The sequence below is a fragment of the Anabrus simplex genome, chromosome 1 (assembly GCF_040414725.1).
Source record: "Anabrus simplex isolate iqAnaSimp1 chromosome 1, ASM4041472v1, whole genome shotgun sequence".
Lineage (NCBI taxonomy): Eukaryota > Metazoa > Arthropoda > Insecta > Orthoptera > Tettigoniidae > Anabrus > Anabrus simplex.
In genome coordinates, this window is record NC_090265.1 from 61,873,508 (window position 1) to 61,899,126 (window position 25,619).

At 38.7% G+C, this 25,619-nt stretch overlaps 2 protein-coding genes across 2 annotated transcripts in view; one reads left to right on the forward strand and one right to left on the reverse strand.

Moving 5' to 3' along the window:
• RecQ4 (RecQ4 helicase) overlaps positions 1-5,954 on the forward strand; it is a 136,881-nt gene extending 130,927 nt beyond the window's left edge. The window contains exon 14 of the mRNA XM_067153624.2: positions 514-5,954. Within this exon, the coding sequence (XP_067009725.2) occupies positions 514-741 (228 nt within the window). The 3' untranslated portion in view covers positions 742-5,954. The remainder of the gene's footprint in view (positions 1-513) is intronic.
• Positions 5,955-14,395: 8,441 nt separating this feature from the next.
• LOC136884088 (uncharacterized) overlaps positions 14,396-25,619 on the reverse strand; it is an 85,460-nt gene continuing 74,236 nt past the window's right edge. Inside the window, exon 3 of the mRNA XM_067156118.2 lies at positions 14,396-16,634. Within this exon, the coding sequence (XP_067012219.1) occupies positions 16,018-16,614 (597 nt within the window). The 5' untranslated portion in view covers positions 16,615-16,634 and the 3' untranslated portion in view covers positions 14,396-16,017. The remainder of the gene's footprint in view (positions 16,635-25,619) is intronic.

Consider the following 25,619-nt stretch of genomic DNA (forward strand, 5'->3'; position numbering starts at 1 on the left):
CTTTCAAGGACTTGTAAAGAGATGGGATAAGTGCCTGAATGTACAGCGTGAATATGTGGAAAAGTGAAATAAATGTCAGAAAGTTACTTTGATTATTTTTGCCTCAATTGAGTTTTGCGACTTATTTATTGACTCACCCTCGTATATAAAGAGGCAGTCTTGAGTTGAGTTGAGTTGAGTTGAGTTGTTAGTGAAAGTCTTTAGTCGAGTGTGTGAACTCATTTGTGTTGATAGTTGATTGATATACTAAAGTGGCAGTCGTCGTCGTATTCTTCTTCTTCTTCTTCTTCTTCTTCCATCAAGATGGTGGTTCATTAATGTGTGTATAATGTGAATATAATTTGTAAATAAACCAGTGTACACAATTAACTGCATCTTGTGTGTGCGTCTTTGTGATTACGATAGAGTAACATGGGCCTAAGATATTTAAGATGAAGATAAGTCTTTTTCTTATGTTTTATGTTAGTATTGTCTTTAAAACTGGCCTTTATGTATAATTAAATTATTTTTCAGCCCTTGGAGAGTGAAGAACAGGTGATTGCAGATGTACGTCAACTAGTATGTAGCTACCGTGATCATACATTTACTGGAAGGGCAGTTGCAAGAATTTTCCATGGAATAGCAAGCCCTTGTTTCCCAGCCCTGGTATGGAGTCGTTGTCGGTTATGGCGTTCCCACCTCAGCGAGGACTTCAAGTTGCTCAGTAAAATAGCTTCAAGAGAAATATTACAACTTCGTTAAGATATGCTTATATTCTGTTCACCTACAGGTCCCAAAAATGTATTTATCTTATAAGTTATTTATTGCTCTGTGACGTACAGTTCAAGGAAATGATGAATAAGTACAGTTATACGTACTTCTTAGGTTTTAGCGCAGTGATTTAGTAACTTGTGCCGATTGCACTGGCCACTGTAAATTATTTCATAATGGCTAAAAAACTTGTAACAAACTATAACTGTTGTATTTTAGCTCGAACAGTCATTACTTGTGTTTTAACTTGGGAGTTCACTTACAGTAAATGTTCTGTTACCGAGTTCAAATGATGGGGATTCACAATGGTGTCAGTCATTTCACAGTTAAACTTTTTCTAATTTCCAAATACAGTGCAGCTACTTAAATTCTGATTAAGCTCCTCTACTCCTTACTGGGTTGTTGAAAATGAAAGCTATTATAAAACCATTTTTACCCATCAGAAATATGTATACATACAAAACTGTGAAATCTGTATATAACTAAAGCTGATGGCTGGATAATCTCATTAATAGGTGATAAATATTGAGGAACCCCACATTAAATGATATTGATATCTAATGTTTTCACTTTCTTGGTAAGGTACAAAAGGACATAATTTGTGACTAAAACTATTACACTAGCACATTACTAATAATAGCCTTGATTTCTGCTGAAGAAACAAGGATATGGTTGTGCTACTCATCCATAAGGACTTAACATTTGTATGTTTGTCACTTTCATTGTTCACCATGGCTGCTTCTCGTCACAACTACATGTGTAGAACGAAATGTATTGACCATTGTGAAATTCCAGTCACTGAACTGGTAAAAGATACTTCTACATATTTGATTCCCAGTGGATGTGATCTTAGGTTGAGACATGGATCATGGTTATCTGATTCGCAAACCAGAGGTAACAAAGATGAAGTGGCGAGGATGATCACTAATATTAATTGGTGAGGACAATGGCAGGGGGTACTGATAATTTAGGAAATATAAAACCTTAGGATAACAAATAATCCCTGAAACTTAGCATGAATCTACCTAGCTGATAGAAGAGCATGGTATAAAAGTATTCTTCTTTTTTTCTCTCTCTCTCTTTTTTCCCTAGTCTTTTAATGTCTCACTGACACACAGAAGGTTTTTGGTGATGCAAGGATGGGAAACTGATAGGATTGGGAAGGTAGCAGCTGTGGCCTTAATTAAGATACAGCTTGGTCTGAAAATGCGGAAACCGCAGAAAACCATCTTCAGGGCTGCCAACAGTGGGATTCAAACTGACTCTCTCCCAAATGCAAGCACACAGTACGGAACCTTAAAGTGTTGTTAGAGGTTGTCATTGAGACTAAAGGAGATAGTAGATGTTGCCCTAGAATGATGGCTGTATGTTGATATTTAAAAATACTGGTTGTAAGATAAAGTAGGCTAGTAGGTTATGAAGATATATATTATGTAATGGACTGCATTGAAAATGAATGTGTTGGTATGGGTTTCTTTTTCAGCAGTAATGCTCTGCATATTATGTATTAATCAACAAACTGAACACAATGTCTAGGTCACCACATTTACTGAATGGTATGTTGTTAAAGAATGAACCATTTCAGAAGAACTTACACTGAAATATGGGTGATTTTATTTCAGAAACGGAAATGACTAGTTCCAATAAATAATGATGTATGCACTAGACTAGTTGGAAAGTATGTACTTTGTTCTAATATAAATTCACACAAGTACTGAAAGTATAGTCAAGGGAGGATATGCACATAACCATTCAATTTTTGCTGGCAGAGATCATGAAGTTTGTAGACAGCCACTGACGGATTGTGTCTATATATATAGTAGATGTGATATCCTCCAAGAAGTCTGAAAATTATGCTGCACATTTATACAGTATTGTACAGTGTTTTGAAGGATAACGTGCAGCTGTACCAGCTGTATTTCCACCGCTATTGGAGAAATCATGTGAGAGATTAGACTTACCCTGAACCACTGCTCACTATACAGTAATTTAATGACTACTTATTTCATACTTTTGCCTACTTCCTGCTATCGCTACAGTTCGGTTCTCTTAAAACTGGCCATTGTAGGTGAATGCACCGGACAGTGAAACTATTAGCTGCATACTTTTATTCCAGAGCAATGAAGTTTGGAAATTCTGACTTGCCTACTTACAAAGTTACAACAACAAGATGTGCCTTGTCGAAAATTCCCCCAGTTAACAATATCTCTCCAATTTAAAATTAAGGTGCTCGAATATGTCAGCCTCGTGTCAGTAGATTCAGTGGCACATAAAAGAACTTGTGCGGGACTAAATTCCGGCACCTTGATGTCTCCAAAAACATTTCTCACTGCATGGACCTTATTTGAACAAAAAGCCTGGTCAGTCTTGTAGGAATATTCAGACAGTCAAGGTGATTTGGAAACTTATCAGACTAGCTTTGTAGATAGAATTACGGTATATTTGAGTCTTACAAATGGTAGTTGAGCAGCACAGCCAAGCCTCATTTGCATGAAAGTTCTGTTCAATTTTCTAATTGAAATACACAACAGAAGCTGTATTTGCACTTCCAAAATTATAACAGTTGGACTTCAGTTCTCATTTTCTCTCTTCCTCACTCCTGATCATGCACAATTTCTAGGAATTTAACTTTTACTGGCCTGGCTGAGTGGCTCAGATGGTTGAGGTACTGGCCTTCTGATGCCAACTTGGCAGGTTCGACCCTGGCTCAGTCCGGTGGTATTGAAGGTGCTCAGATGCGTCAGCCTCGTGTTAGTGGATTTAGTGGCACATAAAATAACTTGTGCGGGACTAAATTCCGGCACCTTGGTGTCTTCAAAAACCATAAAAGTAGTTAGTAGGACGTTAAGCCTATAACATTATTTATAACTTTTAGTGCACCAAAAGTCTTCATTAGTTCTATAGTATTATATCAGTATTGGTGTGTTCTATTCACTTAAGAGTAATAATTTCAACTACTAACCTTACCTACGAAGAACAAACCCATTGTGCAATGGGCCATTAGGGCCTTGCCCTTCCAAGATAACAGGGAGAGAGAGATATTTATTGTACGTTAAGTCTAATTTGCAGTCTAGACTTAAACCCACATTACAGCTTTCAATTATATTAAATGTCTATGCTCCTCTTGCATGGCTCGTGAGGCTAATGTTCAATTTGTTGATATGTGACTTTTGAAATTCCTAGATGTTTCATACTATCGAGTATCATGATTACTTTTTACACTGTTTTTAATTGCTTTTTAATATATGAAGCCATTTCTTTTCAGTTTCGATTCAGTCAATTTTTAGCTGTTAGTTTCTTCAGTCTATCGAATCTAATTTATGAATAAATAAATTTAGAAACTACCTGGAAAAAGGAAACGTATGATAATGGATTATACCAGGAAGAGGAGTTAATAATAATAGTAATGATAGAGTAATTTGAATGAACTCAAATGGCAAACATTTCCACACCAGGTGCAAAGAACAAAATAAGGCGATCAGATACAATCGACATTCAGCCTTCAGAAAGCACGTATATGATACATCGCACAAGTTAAAAGACATGACCACAGATCGAAAAATTTTGCACATCTAAAATAAATGCATTAAGAAGATACCATCATTTACATCGGGAAAAAACCCACATTTATGATGATGATGATACAAGTATAGTTCCTGGAAAGGCGTTGACGACAATGGAAAATGACATAATGGAAAATTACCGGTGAACTAGCCAGGCAATTAAATGCTCATTAAAGAACCCATACATAAGTTACAAACCAAAATACAAAAATAACAACAATAGTAGTGGGAGCAGTAATAATAATAAAACCTAACACTGGGCTGAGTGGCTCAGGCGGTTGAGGCGCTGGCCTTCTGACTCCAACTTGGCAGGTTCGATCCTGGCTCAGTCCGGTGGTATTTGAAGGTGCTCAAATACGTCAGCCTCGTGTTGGTAGATTTACTGGCACATAAGGTGCTGGAATTTAGTCCCGCAGGAGTTCTTTTGTCATCTCCAAAAACTGTAAAAGTAGTTAGTGTGATGTAAAGCCAATAACATTATTATTATTATTATTATAAAACTTAACGGAAAGTTTACTGACAAACTAGCCAACTCGACTCGCCAACGACAGAGTATTACACCACCTTGCATTCTGTGCTGGACTAGTAAGGAGTGAGGAAGCACATTGCTTGACTTCATTATCAAATTTCTAGGTTTTAGGGATTTGAACATAAATATACATTTCTGAATATTTTTTAGTGTGATTTGATAGAATCTGATGATGATCTTTCAAGAAACAAAACATGTCATTCTATTTTTAAATGTATTTATTCATAAATTAGTTTCAACAGACTGAAGAACCTAAGTTTTAAATTTTTACTCTTAAGTATCGAGAAAAGGTGGTATCATCTCCTCATTAGTAAAGTGTTTCATGTCTGTTCTGTAAAAATATTTTTAGAAGTTGTTAATACGTTGCTCAGGTACTGTTCCTAGCCATACATTTTGAGATATTTTTATGTGTAGATTACAAAATCACCTTTGTGTTGATTAATTGGTAGAATGAACTTGAACTGAAGGGAGAATTATTCTACATGTCTCAATACTGTAAGGGCAGTGGAGGTGCTGATAATACTATTTGGAGTTCTGTTTGTGAAATCTTTATCAAAAGTAAATTATATTATTGTATAAATTTTAAAACAGATAGTGGTGTGTTTTTAATTGGTAAATTATATTTTGATAAAAGAAGAATATTGTTTTTCCAGATGTATTTTACAGGAACCTCATAGGAAGAATCCACTTCTGACATTTTTTTATTGTCTCCCTCTAAACTTTCTTCCTCCTCATATGAATCATCAGAAGCTGGATTTGTCACTTGCTTTTCCACCCCCATACCAATAGTTAATTTTACTATTACAGTTTTTTTTTTTTTTTTTTTTTTTTTGACAGCTTGTGTGTGTATAGTCTTCATCTTTTATCTGGTATGACCAAAATATTTGTGGTTAAAGGCTTTTAGTTGTAATACGACAGTTTGACTACATGTACACTATACTACCCTCACAATGTCAGAAGTCTGTTCTTTCCTTGAGACTACTGGGTATCATCATGAGAACTTAAATAACTTTTTATAACAGAAAGTATTAAGATTGATGATATTTTGATACAAAGTTATTCATATTTTTACTGCCATTCATGCTTTTGGAATAAAAATTGTGATCAAATTAGCAAGACTTTGTTTTAAGTATTTGTCCTCCCTCTGTTCTTTGAAAAGGGGAGAACAGTTTGTTGTGTTCATCTCTAGTGTATGTTCCAGTCTTCCTTCCTAGTATCCTATCTGTATTATAGTATCAAATTGGACTGGCCTTCTGTGAATTGTCTGCTCCATATCTGGCCATACTGTCATCACCCTGTCCCGTCCTTACATATCACTAGAGCGCTGCAAATCCATCCCATTTTCCTGTCCCACCCTGGCTGTTCTTCCCATCCTACTCAATGCTACACTACACATCCTGCATCCCAATTCCGGGCATTCTCCATATTCTTGTGATGATGGGACAAACATGATTGTGGAAAGGCAGGTACAGTTTTGAGGCAAGAAGAGATCTCGGCAACAGTACTCGCAGATATGAAGCTGTTACCAAGGGTAAGGACTCGTCTTATACAAGTCACTTGGTTGTATAATGTTTGAAGTATTTATTGGTTTAGAGGTCAACCACATACTACATCATACCCATTCCTTTATAATGTTTATTGTTTCTATTGAAGGTTGTTAAGAAGTGAATCCTTTCACAGTGGTCATGAGTATCCCCTGCACTGTCAAACCCATTGTACAATTTTCCTAAACACATGACTTAGTATCTTTGCTACTCATATATTCCATCGTGTCTTGTATTCACGCTCACACAAGTCAGTCTGATCCATCCCAACCCATTTTATACACTCTCAGCCCGTTCCATCTTACAGTAGGAGTGGGCAGAGTATGGGACCTGATTTCCTGCGCAGACCTCTGCACATCACACAACCAAATATCTGATTATGACACAAACCTCACAGTTGATGGGAGACTAAAAGAGCTGCATCTTTCCCTGTGCTCTACAATGTAGCAGCTGCCTGCAAGGCTCAGTGAACGCACCAGATTATGGCCACATACTCTTCCTCCACTCTTGCACATGCATGTTACACATCGACCATTAGCACTTTTGGGACTAACTTTCTTGACATGCCTTATATATCAGTCTTCCAGAATTTGTTTTGATTTAAATACAAATGCATTGTTTAGAACTACAATATTTTATAGTGTACACAAATCATGAGAGAAACGTGGGAATTAGTGACGAAAGTGGAGTTGGGTCATCACAGTTGGAATGTATTTTTTATTTATGTACAGTATATAAAATAATAGAAAATATGTAGAAAATTGTGAAGAATATATAGTAAAGTGTATTGTACTGTGATATACCATAAATGCAATTTAAAAAATTAATGAACACCTAATGGACAATTTATTGTTGTCTTTTATTTTATAGTTGTATCTAAGTTGCATTTCAGTTGTCATATTGGTAAGTGCACAGTATTAACTGATCAGTATCTCTGAAGATTCAGCTAAAGTTGGGGTTGGAAAGTACTGACAATTTGTTTGTACAAAGTCGCACATGTGGGTTTTTTTTTTTTTTGGGTCAGTGCCAAAAATCACAGATATGTTGTTGAAAATGGAAGTAGTACAGATATGGCATGTTCTGAAAACACTGGGAACTCTCTTTTCACTAAAATCTAGAATTGAAGTAGCATTTCTTTCCTAAATTTGACCTTCAAAGTTTAATCAGCCTGAAGTTCAGTCAACTTTTCTGCCCCTTGTAATGGTATGTGTTTTCAATCCTCAGTAGTAACGGCAAACGAATTGCGAACCCAGTCGCATTCGTTCACGTTGAGGGAAAGGAAAATATTGTTTCATTTTAACCTGCAGCACAGAAAGATGATGTAAAATCAGACTGGAACAAATGTCAGAATCATCTGTTTTCTAACATCTCAATTTCACCCTTTTCATCTTTTGACTTATACAGTTCTATTTTTCTTAAGAACCCATCCAGCTTGTCACTTGATGTAAAAATATTCTCTTCCTTTCCCTGCATACCAGCATTAAGATTATTCAAATGTCCAAGAATATGAGCTAAGTAAGCAACTTTGGAACACCCTATTTCATCACTAATGAGGGCAGCAAACTCAGGATTTTCTGCAGCAAACCTTTGTAACAATTCATTTTGAAGTGCATAAAATCTGGAGAGTACCTTTCCTCTTATAGCCAGCAAATTTCAGTGTAAAGGACCAGAATGTCATGATCAGCTCCTGCTTCCTGGCACATGACTTTAAGAGAATTCTGGTTTTTACAGTTCTACTTTTAATGTAATTAACCATTTCAGCAACTGAGTTCATTATGTTCCTTAGGCCTGCAGGAATAGCTTTTACCATGAAAACTTTCCTATGGAGAAAGTGATGTGTGGATATGATGTGAGGAAAATTTTCCTGTAATCTTGAAGTAAAGTCTTTCATTCAAGCAGTTAATGCTGGGGCACTGTCAGTGCACAATGAAATACAATTTTTCTAACACAATCCATTTTCTTGCAATGTAGACATCAAACAGTTATACATGTGTGATCCTGTTATCATCAAAGGCTAGGAACTTTTCAACAAGCGATTTGCCATTACATCGCTCATTACTTGGCAATTTTTACTTATGTCTGTTAATTTGTCAAGCTGAAATGCAAATTTGTACTATAATTTAATTTTTCTGCCACTTGTTTTTGAATATCACCTATGCAGACAGTATTAGTATCATTTGACAAAGATACGTGTGATATCTTCCTCTCAGCAGCCTCCCCTAACATGGTTTTTACGACAGTAGACTCCCTCTAGCTCGGCTTCGGTTAGTATGGCCACCAAAAAGTCCAGCCGGCACCTGTCCTTGAATGAAGAGGGGAAAATTAGTCACGCTGAGGAAAATGTAGTTTCACAATCGGCAGTGACTTATATCGAGCAGCAGACAAAAGCAACAGCAGTCGATGTAATGTTTATAAAGAAATGGCATGATTTTGCTTCTAAAAAAACAAATGATACAAAAAAACAGATAAAGATAACTGATTTCTTTTAATTTTTGAATTCTGCAGAGTTATGATAGTCCGTAGTGTTTATACGAAGTGTTAGTGTAACTTTACAAATTAAATTCTGAGTTTTTGTAATATGTTTTTCTGCATTTCATTTTCCATCATGACTGTTTATCTCTCATCGGGAGTGAAACTTCAGTAGTGTATGGAGACATCATAAAGATCACAACAACTCATTTTGGATGAGTACACTTGGTAAAGACATATTAATACTATCATCTTCTTCTTCTTAATGTGCCATCTTCTAGCGACGGTTGGCGGTCAACATGGCGATCTTGAATTTGGATGCAGCGACACGGAACAAAGACATCGTGTTCAACCCATACAAGTCTACGAGGTTCATCGTCTATCAGAACTCCTACGTCCTTCTATTCTTCCTTGTATAACAAGCTGCAGGATTCTGTACTCATCATTCTGCATTATGTGGCCGAAGTATTCCAGCTTCCGCCTTTTAATGGTCAGCATGTCTTCAGTCTTCTTTCCAAGTTGATCCGACACCTCAGAATTCCGGATTCTGTCTGTCCACGAAATGCGAAGCATCCGTCTGTACTCCCACATTTCATTTCCAGCTTCCCGGGTTGGGTTGTGAATCAAGGACCTCCATCGTTGCCTGTCTCTCGACCACTCTTCTCCTTGATGGTTTTCCTCCCCTCTTCTCTATGCACTCCCACACTGAATCTGTCCACCTCTTTCAGGGTCTTCCTCGTGATCTCTTTCCTGTTAACTTCTCTGAAAAAGCTTTTTTTTGGTACTCTCTCTTCTCCCATTCTCATCATATGCCCATACCACTTTAGCTTTGTTGTTTCTATCCTGTCTTGAAGTTCAAAATTCCTGTCCTTTTCCTTATTTCTTCATTTCTAATTCTATCCTTTCTGGTCATGCCCTCGATACCTCTTAGGAATTTCATCTCTGCTGCCTGTATTTTACGCTTCTCTCGTTTTGTTGTAGTCCGTGCTCCAGCTGCATAGGTTAGTATGGGTTCATAATAGCTTGAATATAATACTTTCTTACATTTCTTCAGGACATCTTGGTTCCACAAAATACCCCTTACACTCTCGTAGAAGCTGTTTGCTTGTTGCATTCTTTTCCCAATTTCCTCGGTTATCTTTCCATCTACTCACTATAAGTGTCCATGTCAAGTGTTCAACAGTGCATGTGTTTCGAGTGTTAGGTACTTGTTCCATGAACACAGGACAGTTTAGGCCAGAACTAGGAACTTTTTAAGTTCCAAGTGCTGCTTGCCATGTATGCGTTGCATTTCAAAGTAATGTCTTGCAACCCATTGATGATTTTCCAGGCAATCACCTTTAATTTTTTTATTATGATGATTGATATCAGATTCCCCTCGATGTAATTTTCAACAGTAACTGATGACTCCAAGGGAGTCGAAACCGGTCTTCTTTTTGTTATGATGATTGTTATCAGATTCTCCTCGATTTAATTTTCAACAGGAACTGATGATGACTCCAAGGGAGTCGAAACCGGTCTTCTTATAATTTAATATATTTTACAATGTGTTGAATTGTGGAACATCCCTCAAACTCTATCTTATTGGCATAAGCCAGGTCGGTTTGTATCTTTATGCCTGCAGGATGTTTTACAACAGTACGAAAGGACCAAATATCTCAAATAATTCTTTTAAGATGATAAATATTAATACTACTTTGGCAGAGAAGTACATTGGATTTAGATTTTTTAAATGTAAGAGTATTACAGATAGTACTGATAGTAGAAGTATTGATAAGAATGTTAGGCGTTGTCATGTTGATTATTTGTGTGTTACTCTATTGGAGCATAGGGTTTTAGGGTATATTCAAATTTGTAAAGGACCTAATAATGTATGTCCTTTGTACATCATCCACTGAACCTGCAGTATGCCACTTTTTCATCAACTTCAAAACTCAAGATTTTGTCGGAATGCTGAAGTCATGATAATTAGATGGAATGTATCTTTCATACTTATCTTCCTTTTTTTTTTTTTACTTGAGTTAACATTCCGTCACATGAATTTTCTATTCAAATGAATACTTCAATTTTCAATCGATTACTTAATGTACAAGCAATATACAGTACACACCAATACCAAGCGACAATTGCTCATTCGTTCCAGTACAATCCTCAGAAGCAACTTACTGCTGGGATGTTTTGTCACCAGTCACCTGGCTTCCCATGCTGCAGTTGAGGAAGTCAGAAGTTGGTCAGCAGCAGAATGATGTAAAGTTTCCTTGTAAAGTGAGAGCATTGTATAAATCTACCTGCTTGTCATCTTAACCTATGGAGTAAAAGCTGCTACCCCTGACTAGGAGTAAGTCATATACAAGCAACAGAGATGATGTTTCTCAGGCCACTTTTTATTATTATTTTTTTACAATTTGCTTTACGTTGCACCGACACAGAAAGGTCTTATGGTGACAATGAAATAGCAAAGGGCTGGGAGTAGGAAGGAAGAGACTATGGCCTTAATTAAGGTACAACCCTAGCATTGCTCTGGTGTGAAAATGGGAAGCCACGGAAAACCATCTTCAGGGCTGCCAACTGGTTTTCAAACCCACTATCTTCCAAATGCAAGCTGATAGCTACATTACCAAAACCACACAGCCACTTGCTCGGTATTTTAGTTTTTTGTTCTAAATTCTTCCTCCATCTAGAGGCTGCCCGAAGACGAAGAATACACAATACATTCAATATTTCCGAGCGAGTTGGCTGTGCAGTTAGGGTCGCATAGCTGTGAGCATCCATTCGGGAGATAATGAGTTTGAATTCCACCGTCAGTTGCCATGGACGCTACCTTCACAATCCTAGCCCCTTTACATCGTTGCATCACCAAAAACCTTTGATGTATTAGTGCGACATTAAACCACTAGCCAAAAAAACCACAGTGTATATTGATTAAAAGAGAAATAAAAACTCAAAATGATTAATGATTTTTTAAATTAGATCTAAAACTTTAAAGAATTCTGTAAAACATTTAGTGTAGTGAAATTTAAACCTACAAAAAGTTATAAGAACATCTTGAGAAATTAATAGCTACAGAATTTAAAGTATAAATATGAATTTGGACTTGTAGCCAGTTGATCTTAATCTGATGAGTATAGATGTCTCAAAATGGGGGGAGACCCCTGAGAGCTTTTAACCCCAGTCCACAAGTTTATCAGTGCTGATCCCAAAGACTCTCATGATTTCCACCACCTTTTTGGTGGAATCAGTCCACCTCCACCTAGGGCTGCAGTGAAGTGTACTTAAGAACCTGGAGGAGCCAAAGTGAAATGGTTTGGTCACCTGATGAGGATGGCATCAACCCAAACATCCATAGCCTATTTTTGAAGAGAAGTATCTGGAAAAAGACCTAAGGCAGATGGACGGACGGACGGACGGACGGACGGACGGACGGACACGGCCGCTTCTTCCCACTCCTAGGCCTTTCCTATCCCATCATCGACCTAAGACCTATCTGTCGGTGCGACATAAAGAGAATTGTAAAAAAAAAAAAAATCAAACAATAAGCTGTTTCTGTTGTGTCCATTTTTAGGAAGTAAGAATATTTTAGCCTGGTGCAAGTGATATTTAACGGAGTAAAATTTTCCACAGAGCACAACACAATGTGTGGGTGGATAATGTGACAACATAGCAGCCACTCAGTTGGATAATTCTGAAGAGCCTCTCGAGACGAAAACTCTTCCCATTTGACACCTTGTGTCTATATTTATGTTCTTTAATATAATCTTCCCGAATTCTTTTAAGCCTTCCTCTTATTCATCTTTCTGATGGTACCCAATCTAACATTTTCTTAATGAGTTTGTATGAGGGCCATCCGGAAAGTAGTACCCGTTAGCGCCGCATGAAGTGCTGACGACTCGGGTAGCCGCTGGGCAAGGTCAGACCGCGTCAGTGGCTTGTCTGCCTGCTCTGTGCGAGTTTGCGTGACACTAGCATTGCCTGTGTTGTGTCTGTGATCGTTTAAAATGTTTAAACAAATTGAGAACCCCACCAGTTGTGAAGTGACGGCTGTGATTAAATTTCTTAATGCACGAAACGTTCGACCTTGTGATATTCATTGTCAATTAATGGAGGTGTATGGAGACAATGTGATGGATGAGTCATCTGTTCGGCGTTGGTGTCGCAACTTCAACCTGGAGAAGGGGAAATACACACGACGAGGAGCGTTCAGGGAGACCATCTGTCATTAGAGACCAACTGCTGAGCGCAGTAGACGAATGCATGAGGAACGATCGGCGCGTCACACTTGATGAACTCGGTGAACATTTTCCTAATGTCTTTTGTACAATTGTTCGTGAAATTGTCAAAGACCATCTGCATTATTCAAAAATCTGTGCAAGGTGGGTCCCTCGCATGCTTACAGAGGAGCACAAAACCAAGCATATGGCTGCAGCACTGACATTTCTTGGACGTTATTCCGATGAAGGAAGCTCTTTCCTGACTTGCGTCATTACTGGGGACGAAACATGGGTTTGTTATGCATCACCTGAGAGTAAACAACAGTCAATGGAGTGGCATCATGTTCATTCACCAACTAAACCAAAAAAATTCAAGACAGTTCTGTCCACCAGGAAACTCATGGCAACCGTTTTCTTTGATCGCCGAGGTGTACTGCTCATTGATTTTATGGCCCGTGGAGACACAATTAATGCTAATGCGTATTGTGAAACATTAAAGAAATTACGGCAGGCAATACAAAATTGGCAGCGAGGTCTATTGTCTACAGGCATCATTCTCCTTCATGACAATGCCAGGCCTCATGCAGCTGCGATAACACAACAACTTTTGCAGCAATTCAAGTGGGAAACCTTCGACCATCCCCCGTATAGCCCCGGCTTGGCCCCTTCGGGTTTTCATCTCTTTACGAAGCTTAAAGACTTTCTGGCGGGAAAAAGATTTGACAGCCATGGAGAACTTACACGCGCTATGACTACGTATCTCAATACGCTGGCGGCGGAGGACTATGTCGCTGGAATACAAAAACTCGTCCCACATTATGACAAATGCCTAAATTTGCTTGGAGATTATGTGGAGAAGTAGTGTAAAGTATGCTCTCTCCATTAAAAATGTGTATATTTGTTAATATTTACTCCTGTGTCTTTATTGTGCAAACGAGTACCACTTTCCGGATGGCCTTCGTATGTATGTTGAGTGTTCAGACGGAGGCTGGTCTGAACCTCAACAGCTCCACTACAAGCCGCCATAGGTGGCCTAGGCATCACCGAATAGGCGTACTAGAGAATGACGAGTGAGGTAGTTTCCCACTGCTTTCCTCGCTGAACCAGAAGTTGCTATTACATTTCAGTCTGCCAAGCCCCGCACCAACCAACCCTATGAGCAACATTTTCACATCACATTCATGTAACAGAGACAGGCTGCATAAGCAATGGCATTACTAGCATTACTCATACCGCAGACTTTCTTGTTGTCAAAGCCAAGGAGGAGAGTGAGACAGGACAATGAAAGTAATAAATTTAGAGGATATAGTTAGTAAAGAAATAAAGATATAATCAAAATCTGTACACTGTTTATTTAGAAGTAACCTCCCATTGCTGAGTCATTGATATGAAGTTTAATGGATATAGAGGAGATTTACTGAGCATTGCAGAACAGTGTTAAAAAAGTAACAAACTAAATATATCTAGATTGATGCTTTCACAGCCCTTAATACTAGACACCTACCTTTTGGGCTTTTGCCATATCAAGAAAACAAGGTGAAATTCTTTACATTTCACAGAGACTTTGCTTTGCATCTTCAGAAGGAAAGCTTGTTTGTTCATAAGCAAAGTCTCTGCCAAGCCCAAAAGTCATATTATCATGTATAAACTAAATATAGTCATCTGCTTAGACTACTGAAGTCCTTGCAACATTTTGCTAGTGTATATACATTCCCTCTGGAAGAGAATATTCAAAGCACTTCCAATTTTTTATGCTTTCATAAAGATTAAACAATATTTAACATAGTACTGATATGTACCTTAAAAATATAATTTTATTTCTCTTGTTAATTTACAAGTGGTTTTAGTCAGTAATATTTCAAGCTGAAGGTGAACTTAAAATCCATCATCCATTACTATCTATACTTAACTGACATTAAAACATACTGGTACAAGGTCTCCTCTTAATCAAGATTTACTAGTAATTTTTATGAAAGCTTAAGAACTTCAACTCACCTGACGAGCAGTTTAACAAGAGACAGTGATGTTTAAAAGTGGTCCCTTCAACCATAACTATGAAAGTGTACATTTTATTTACATGCATGCATTGCAGAATATATATCAGATCCTCATCTTCTAATGTAGTAAATACTACATTTGAAGAGACCATTCAGTATATTCAATTTTAAATGAGCCTTTCTCACTGGTACAAACTGTCTTCTTTCAAAATGGGTTCCAGTGAAAAGTGGCAGCAGTCTTGTCAACCTTACAGGTGAAAATAAATCGTTATATATCATTTGATAAGAATGAAGCCATACTTTCCAGTGTCGACTTAGTAAAATTTAACATAAAAACTATCCCGTCTGTCAAACACACAACAATTTCAATATAAATTATAACACTATAAACATACCTGTAAAAAAATACACACTATTTTACAAAGAATGGCATGTTTTGTTCTAGAAAAAAACATCCTCAGATTCTATCAAATCACTTAAAACATGCGTATATATGTATAGTATTGTTTACATTGCGTAAACTTGTCAATGATAGAGAGTTAAGTGCTTATATGAACAAATGTTGACAAATAATGAATTTACAAGTATTAATATAATGAAAAAGCTTCTGTACTTATCTAGACTGCCAGTGCTAAGTCTGTTGTCAAACACTGTTTCAGAACTGTGGCCATGGAGAGGCAAATGGAAAGTTTTGGGCATAGCACATTGACCGCGGAGAGCAAAACTCTCTATCATTGACAAGTTTACGCAATGTAAACAATATTTTACCTACATACGCATGTTTTAAGTGATTTAATAGAATCTGAGGATATTCTTGTAGAATGAATCATGTCATTATTTGTATAATAGTGTGTATTTTTTTACAGGTATGTTTATAGTGTTATAGTTTATATTGAAATTGTTGTGTGTTTGACAGACTGGGAAGTTTTTATATTACACGTTTATTTATCCTCCATGCTATGTTATGACACTCATTTTTTCTACATATGCACAGTAAGCTATTTTCCTTCTGTGTGTTTGTAAAAGCCTCTGATCTTGAAGTTTGCCTATTTTAACCATAAGCTTATCAGACCGACAGTAAGCACAGAACTCTGATGTTATGAGATGGAGCGGAGATCTGTACAGCATTCTAGAATCTCCTTGGAGTTTGTTCTTTTTGTGAGCCCAGGTGTGACTGACCAACTCGAAGACGATGAGAAGCAACGATGCCCATCCTGGGAAAAGGAACACCGTTGGAAGCAGGAACACAATTGGGCTCACATTTTGTGAAACACATTCCACTTTTCTCTCGAGGCAGTTTGTGTGTGATGATGTGTTGTAGGAAGGTGAGTATAATGCAAGATGAGTATTTGGCTGAAATTGCAAGGCACTTCTTGGAATTTGGAAGGGCTTCTTCTTAAGAGTCAACTGCTCCATGTGAGGCTCTCCTGTCTCGGCATCTCTGGGTCTCTCCTGGGGAGGTGGAACAGGCTGTAAGCTTAACACTTCCTCGCCAGTCTCACGGTCAAAGATGAGTTCGCCTGTCTCACGATCCTGGTCATCTGGGCCATCCATCCTGATATCGATGGAACTTCCTGCAACAAGATTTTTCACGCATTAGTAGAATATTGTTATAATTTTAACTAATATGTTGGGTATTCAGCCTGAAGGCTGGTTTAATCCTCCACAGCTCTGCCAACAGCTGTCATAGATAGCCTAGGTGTCACTGAAGAGGCATACTAGGGAAATGAGGAGTGAGGCAGTTTCCTGTTGCTTTCTTCACCAGGCCAGAACTTGCTACTACATATCAGTCTGCCAAGCCCACTGAAATGCATGTACCAACCGACCTTATGAGCAATATTTTCACACCATTCATAACAGGCACTGGCTGCTTAAGGAATGGTATTACTAGCATCGCTCATCCCTCGGACACTTTCATATTGTCAAAGACAAGGATGAGACTGAGAAAAGTCTATGAAAGTAACAAATTTATAAGAAAGATTTTCATTGATATGTTCATGAATCAGTATGGTAAAGAACTGAAAATATCTTCTCAGAAGGAGAAGGGTGCACATCGAAATGGTATATTCACTGCTCTGAATTATGCAAGAACACCTCTGTACGAGGACGGTTTGAAAAGTTCTCGGAATCACCGCTAGATATCAGTGCTAGAGCAACGAGGTTCCCGCACAATAATCACACATCCTTTGTGAGTGAACACGTGGCGCATCAGTGCTCTAGCTGCAGGAGTGTGGTAGTTACGACTCTTTGTTGTTGTTCCTGCGTAGTGATTTGTGACAATGGAAAAAACTGAGATTCGAGCAGTGATTAAATACTTTGTAAAGAAAGGTATGAAAGCAAAGGAAATTCATGTCGACTTTCAGAACACACTGGGGGACTCTGCTCCTTCATTTTCAACTGTTGCCAAGTGGACCAGCGAGTTTAAATTTGGTCGGGAGAGCTTGGATGATGATCCGCATAGTGGAAGGCCAAAAAGTGTTACGACCCCAGAATTTATCGCAAAAGTGCATAAAATGGTCATGGAGGATCGTCGACTGAAAGTGCGGGAGATTGCTGAAGCTGTAGGGATGTCTTCTGAACGGGTATATTATATTTTAACCAAAGAATTGGGTATGAAAAAATTATCCACAAGATGGGTGCCGCGGCTCTTGACATTGGACAATAAACGCACCAGATTGGAGATGTCTGAACAAAGTCTGGCCCGTTTTCAGTGCAACCAACAAGATTTTTTGTGCTGGTTTGTGACTACAGATGAAACTTGGGTCCACTACTATACCCCAGAGACAAAACAGCAGTCAAAGTAGTGGAAACATGCTGATTCACCACCACCAAAGAAAGCAAAGGCAGTGCATTCGGCCGGAAAGGTCATGGCCTCAGTTTTCTGGGATGCAAAAGACATTCTGCTGATAGATTATATTCCTAATGGCCAAACAATTACGGGGCAATATGGTACTACGCAAACCTAGACCAACTACAGAAAAAGATACGAGAAACAAGGCCTGGTTTGGCAAGGAAAAAGGTCGTCTTTCATCAGGACAACGCTCCGCCGCATACAAGTGATATTGCCATGGCAAGATTTCATGAACTGGGGTACGAATTGTTGCCACATCCACATTATTCACCTGATTTGGCACCATCAAACTTTCATCTATTCCCCAAGCTGAAAATTTTCCTCGGTGGACGGCGATTTTCTACAAGGGAAGAACTGACAGCTGAATTGGAGAGATATTTTGCAGGCCTGGAGGAATCTCATTTTTGAGATGGGATCAAGGCATTGGAACATCGCTGGACCAAATGCATTAGTCTACAGGGAGACTATGTTGAAAAATAAAAGCAGTTCCACCAAGGTAAGATACTTAATTCTAGTATATTCCGAGAACTTCTCAAACCACCTACGTAGTCAATGAACCTAATTATCATCCAGCTAGCCCTACTATGCCAGCATATTTGACTTGATATAAAGATTTGGTCTGAGGTTAATTCAACGTTAGAAAGGAGCTCTCTCATCAGTGAAAGTGAGGTTACCAACCTTTGTACCTGTGTGTTAACTCACTCAGTGCAAACACGTGTAGTTAGTAAAGAATGATGTCAACATTAATATAGGTCCTATTTGGTACTTCGTGGTAAAACTCTCTTATCCTTGATTATGTAGTTTCATGTCACAACTAACAAAGATGATAAATTCCCTCATTACACAGGCTATCATATGGGCATGCTTATTTAAATTCATAGTTTCGATCAAGTACCATCCAGGTTAGCTACTTGCAGATTATTCATGTTTACATGTAATAATTCATTCTTATGCATTCTAAATTTGGATAAACACCGAGCTCGATAGCTGGAGTCGCTTAAGTGTGGCCAATATCCAGTAATCTGGAGATAGTGGGTTCGAACCCCACTATCGGCAGCCCTGAAGATGGTTTTCCGTGGTTTCCCATTTTCACACCAGGAAATGCTGGGGCTGTACCTTAATTAAGGCCACGGCCTTTCCTATCCCATCGTCGCCATAAGACCTATCTGTGTTGGTGCGACGTAAAGCAAATAGCAAATTTGGAAATTGTGGAAAATCTCCATACTGAACAGGTACTGGACAATACGAGGTGGTATTGTTTGAGTCATCAGTTTGCAGATTGGTTTGATGCAGCGCTCCCCACCACCCTATCCTGTGCTAACCTTTTCATTTCTATGTAACTACTGCATCCTACATCTGCTCTAATCTGTTTGTCATATTCATACCTTGATCTACCCCTAACATTCTTACCCCGTACACTTTCCTCAAAAATCAACTGAACAAGTCCTGGGTGTCTTAAGATGTGTCCTATCATTCTATCTCTTCTTGTCAAATTTAGCCCATTTGATCTCATCTCAACAATTCGTTTCAGTATATCTTCATTTATGATTTGATCTATCCATCTCACCTTCAGCATTCTTCTGTAGCGCCACATTTCAAAAGATTCCATTCTCTTCGTTTCCGAACTAGTTACTGTCCGTGTTTCACTTCCATACAATGCCTCTCGTTGGATTGTGATTCCCTTTCCAAATTCCTCTTTGCTTTCCTTTACTGCCTGTTCTATATAAACAATGAAAAGGAGGGAGGACAAATTGCAGCCTTGCCTCACTCTTTTCTGGATTGCTCCAATAGCTTGGTCCAATCAACATTATTGAATGCTTTTCCTAGATCTACGAACACCACATACGTGGGCTTGTCTTTCTTAATTCGATCCTGGAAGATCAGATGTAAAGTCAGGATTATAAATTGTTAATACAGCAACATGATTGTATATTAAAAAATCTAACATTCAATGAGCCAGTCAGTACTATGCATTACTGGTACATAATCATTAGGCAGCATACAGTTTTTCCACCACAATTTTCATTTAATAAGCTTGGTTATCATGCAACATAAGCTATAAAAAGCCAAATCCGAACTAGAAAAAGTTAAAAATAGGCTAAATATTATAGCACTGTTTACCAGGTGAGGAATGAAATTGTTGTTCTGTTAAGTTAGCAAACTACTATAACCACAAACAAAATGTAATTATGTACGCTGAATTAGTCTTGCCAGACTGATTTGAGGAAAAAGGAAGCTAGATATTTCAGGAAAGGGTGAGAAAGACAGCCTATACAAATTTTTACTTGCGTGTAAGGTTTATATAACTACTAAATATCAGCTGCAACATTACAGGTTACTGAACCTCTAATTGAAATTCATTTATTATATTTTGCTAAATAACGTAATTTGTATAGTGGATTTAAAAAATAATTATAAATGAACGGCTCAGATATTTTGAAGTTTCATGAGGTCATCGATAGCAAAACTGAAGGGAAATCCCCACCATGTGTCATAACATTACATCACCAAAGCGCATACCAGAATAGTACAGCCTTGCTCTCACTGGACCAGTGGTATGTTACATACCATAACATACCATCTGTTATGTTTGTTATACAGTATTTTATTATGAAAGTTAACATTTGTTAATTAGTCTGTTGATAATACTGTACAAATGAAATACACTCAGTGTAGCTGTATCTTGTGCTTTGTGAATAAATAAATAACTAATTAGAAAAGTTCTGACAGCTAGTTCTGCAATTCCATTACTACATCATACAAGAAAAGAGCAGAGAGGGATAGAAAAGTTTCATTCATAACTGGGGGAACTACAAAGCCGCATCACATGAAATGCACGATCTTCAGCTATCACAGTGTTACTTTTTTTTAATGCAAATCAATATAATAGCCACTCAAAAAGTTGTTTAAAAAGCTAAAAATCCTGCTGAGCGGGAATATAGTTTTTATTGCTGCTCAACATTGGATTAAATAAGCTATATTTCGCTAGTTGCTTTACGTTGCACCGACACAGATAGGTCTTATGGCGACGATGGGACAAGGAAGGGCTAGGAGTGGGAAGGAAGCGGCCATGGCCTTAATTAAGGTACAGCCCCAGCATTTGCCTGGTGTGAAAATGGGAAACCACGGAAAACCATTTTCAGGGCTGCCGACAGTGGGGTTCGAACCTACTATCTTCCGAATACTGGATACTGGCCGTACTTAAGCGACTGCAGCTATCAAGCTCGGTTAAGCTATATTTAGTGGGAGAAAGGTTACATTCACAACACAGGCAGCATAGATGTTTCCCCTTTTTTTAAGGGCTTCCACAGTGCATTACCTTCATTCCTTTGAATATCATCTATATTTTTTTTAAAGCAAAGTCATATCTGCACAGGTCCTTGGAAGAGAGGAAGGCAAAGACTTCCACTATCCCTAACCTTGATCCTGGGTGGGATAGAGTGCTTAGTTCTATGCCCAGCTGTCCTTGCCACCAGAAATTAACCTGGTACTCATGTTCGGTGTAGGCTGAGTGAACCTCAGGGCCATGTGCACCTCCAGAAGTGTAAGAAAACTTGTTTCTTAAATTTTCATCTTCCTGACGGGGAATTGAACCTACGTCCTTCCGAGTGAACTGAGCACACCTTTACTGCCTAGGCCATACAGCCCCTTATTTATACAAATAAAATTTTGTTTGTGCACTTCAAATATTTGCCTCAAACTTCAATCTCCAATTAGATGTACAAGATATATAAGTTTTAAGTTTTTCAGTCTGTCGAAACTAATGTAAAACCGATAAAATTACACAATACCTGAAAAAATAAAACATTTAGTTAATAGCAGAATGTACATTAAAAAAAGATATTTAAAAAAAAAAAATATATGCCTCTGTCTGTTGAGAACACAGGAAAGACAAGTCAACAGAATTCCTCAAAACTTGGTATTTAAATTCAGGGAGTGCCAGAGGATGCACTAACGTATATATTTTTGTGAACGGCTTAACATCACACTAACTCAAGTTTCTGACTATGATGGAGTCAGTAAATAGAGTAGAAGGGAAGCAGCCATGGCCTTAATTAAGGTATAGCCCCTTGGTGTGAAAATGGAAAACCATCTTCAGGGCTCCTGATGATGGACTCAAATGCACAATCTCCCAAACGCAAGCATACAGCTATGTGGCCTATGCCTCACAACCAACTCGCTCAGTGGGCTTTATCCCCCTGTGGGTGTGGATGGTAGAATAACACCCACGGTATCCCCTACCTGCCGTAAGAGGCAACTAAAAGGGGCCCCAGGGGCTCTCAACTTGGGAGCGTGTCTTAACAACCACGGGGCCCTTAGCTGAGTCCTGGCATTGCTTCCACTTACTTGTGCCAGTCTCCTCACTTTCATCTATCCTATTCGACCTCCCTTGGTCAACTCTTGTTCTTTTCCGACCCTGACAGTATTAGGTTTGCGAGTCCTAGAGAGTCTTTCATTTTCATGCCCTTCATGGCCCTTTTCACCCTTTGGCCGATAACTTCATTTTTCGAAGTGTCGGATCCCTTCCATTTTTCTCTCTGATTATTATATAAAGGATGATTGCCTGGTTGTACTTCCTCTCAAAATAATAATCACCACCATCACTCAGTGGGCTATATAACACTTAATTAGTATACTGTGGTGTAGCTATATTAAGGGGACCAAAACAGGAAATATCAGATTACTCAGCTATTAGCTGTATCAAAAACTTGTACATAGTAAAAGTTGTTCTAAATATAACTTGCACTCTCTTATGTCTCATGCAATTTTACCATCCCAGGAATAATAACAGAGATATTCATGATTATTGCATTTTTCAGAATCTTCCAAACATCTCTGGAATATCTCTATTTAAAGAATGTACATAGTAATGAGAAAAATTCAATTTCCAAATGTTTGTGTCCAATACAGATATCCATCAGCGATGACCATCAAAGGTGAGAGAATATTGTTCCGTCATCATGCTAGGGGATTTAATGTCGCACTAACACATCCAAGGTTTTACGGTGATGCAAGAATGGGAAACTGCTAGAATTGGGAAGGTAGCAGCCGTGGCCTTAATTAAGCTACAGAACCAGCATTTGTCTGGTTTGAAAACTGGAAACCACGGAAAACCATCTTCAGGGCTGAAATGGTGGGATTCGAACCCACTATCTTACAATTGAAAGCTCACAGCTACGTGACCCTAACCACATGGCCAACTTATTCTGTCATCATGGGTACGAATTAACTAGCCATGGTGGTGGCTGTTGTTATTGTTTTTATAAGCAGCAAAACTGTATTATTATTATTATTAGCTCCTATTGATCAGGCAGATAACAAAGATATGTATTTAGTCAAAATGAGAAGCAAATTTTGAAGTAAGGGAGAGAAAAGGGAGTGGAAAAAGGATGAATGACCTAAGTTCACAAAGCCAGAGGAAAGACAAACTGTGTTTGCCTACTTCATCCTAAGACCCTTAAAATTATCACAATAGCAATCCTGGTCTAAAATATTACAAATTATTTAATATTAATTGATCAATATGGCTGACATCTGGAAGGGCATCTAGCCGTATATCTGGGTCAAGCCCATCTCAAGTGTCAACCCCAATAAATTGGTATTAAGGCCAGGAAGAAGAAGAAAGTCAACGTTCCAACAGATGTTCCAAATCAATGGCTGAAATACTTCAAAGAGATCTGCAACATGGGAAAACCCACATCCTCCAATCCCTACTGAATCAAATGTCCCTGGAGAAGTATCCATCATCACTGTGCAAGAACTTGCCAGTGCTACTGCCAAAATGGAAAAGGAACGGGTCCTGATGGTATACCAGCTGAAATCTGGAAACTTCTGTGACAAGAAGGAGCTTACTAGCTGTCTTAATCAGCAGAATGTATAATAAAGCCAGATACCATCAACGTGGCTCATGAGCATTAGAATCTGGAAAGGAAAAGGTGACATCAGTGAATCCTCAAACTATAGACCGATTTTTTTTATTGAGCTGTAACTTGAAGATCTTTGAGCATATACTAGACTCACGTATCCGTAAAGTAGTAGTTGCATGCATAATCAATGTGATTTCGTAAAGGACTGCAGAACAACTGATACCATTCATTTGCCCATCTTCTGATGGAAAGACACCATGAAAAAGAGGCAAACTCTACAAAGCATTTCTAGATCTTGAAAAAGCTTTTGATGCAGTACTGGTACCTTATGGATGGGCTGGAATATTTTCAATTAGTTGGAGAAGAATTAACAACTTATGCTTTGTTGATGATACTGCTCTTGTTTCCAACAATGCTGAATTTTCAGACATGCCATAGAGACGTAAGCCTAGAATATGGATTCATTTCTTCTTCCTTCTCCTCCCACACGTTGGTGGGGTCATGGGTGCGACTTCCCATCACATCACACACGTGGAATTGACCCCATTTTAGGGCGGATGCTGATGCTAACCATATGTGGAGTAATGTATTCACTCTCACAAAAGAGAGAGAGAGATAGTGTGTGTGTGTGTGTGTGTGTGTGTGTGTGTGTGCGCGCGCGTGCATGCGCACGCGCAAGCAGGAATATTCTGGGACAAACACAAACAGCCAGGCACCAAGTCAGAGGAATTAACCAGGTGTGGATAAAATCCCCAACCCTGCCGGGAATCAAACCCAGAACCTTCTGAACTGAAATCATTGACGCTGATTATTCAGCCAAGAAGCTGGATTAGATAAGCTTATGGTAATTAATCAAGGAAATGAGGTTCATCTCACTAAGTGCCTGAAAAGATTAATTAATTAATTAATTAGTTAATTGGCATATGGCTTCCAGAGAGGCCTGCTGCAGGTCTTTTTCTAGTATCGTAGACTGCCTATGGGTGACCTGTGTGTCTGTGAGGATGAAGCCCTGCCTGAGATAAGATAATGTCTAATGATGAAAACGACATGCACACACACAGCACCCGAGCCAGACGAAATTTAAAATATCGAACCCGGGACCCTCTGAACCAATGGTCAGAACGATAACCATTTAGCCATGGAGCCAGACGCTGAAGAAATTACAGGTCGTTAACTTTTTGTGCTTGAGATCATTGGTTAGCAAAGCAAAAGCAAAGTCATCTCCGTATAGGCCATGAAGGCCCTTGGAGGGGTGGAAGGTAAAGGCTACCACTATCCGTAACCTCGGCACTTGATGGGGTAGAGTGGTTAGCTCTACGCCCGGCCGCCTTTGCCCTCAGGAATTAACCTGGTACTCATTTTTGGTGTAGGCTGAGTGAACCTCAGGGCCATGTGCACCTCCGGAAGTGGAAATCTCGTTTCTTAAATTCTACGATTTCCTGACGGGGATTCGAACCCACGTCCTACCGGGCAGGCAGCCCCTATCATTGGTCAGCACTTCAGCCAGTTCGGAGAATGACAGCAAAAGGAAATCTTCCCACGAGTAAGCTGTACAAAATCTGGCTAAAGAGAACAACAGTCTGTCTTGTAGAGGTTCTTGTTTTCTCTCACATACTCTACGGGCGTGAGATGTGGACTATCAAGGTAAGCAACAAAGAGCACTGAAATCGTGATACTGGTGGAGAACGGAAAAACGCACCAATATTTCAGTCCTAGAAGAACTTAACATCAGCTAATGGGTTTATAAGAGAATGCCATAATGGTCAATAATGGGACGAGATGGAGAGACCACTGAAAAGATTACAGTGTACGGCAAAGGCAATTACTGTGGTTGTAAACCG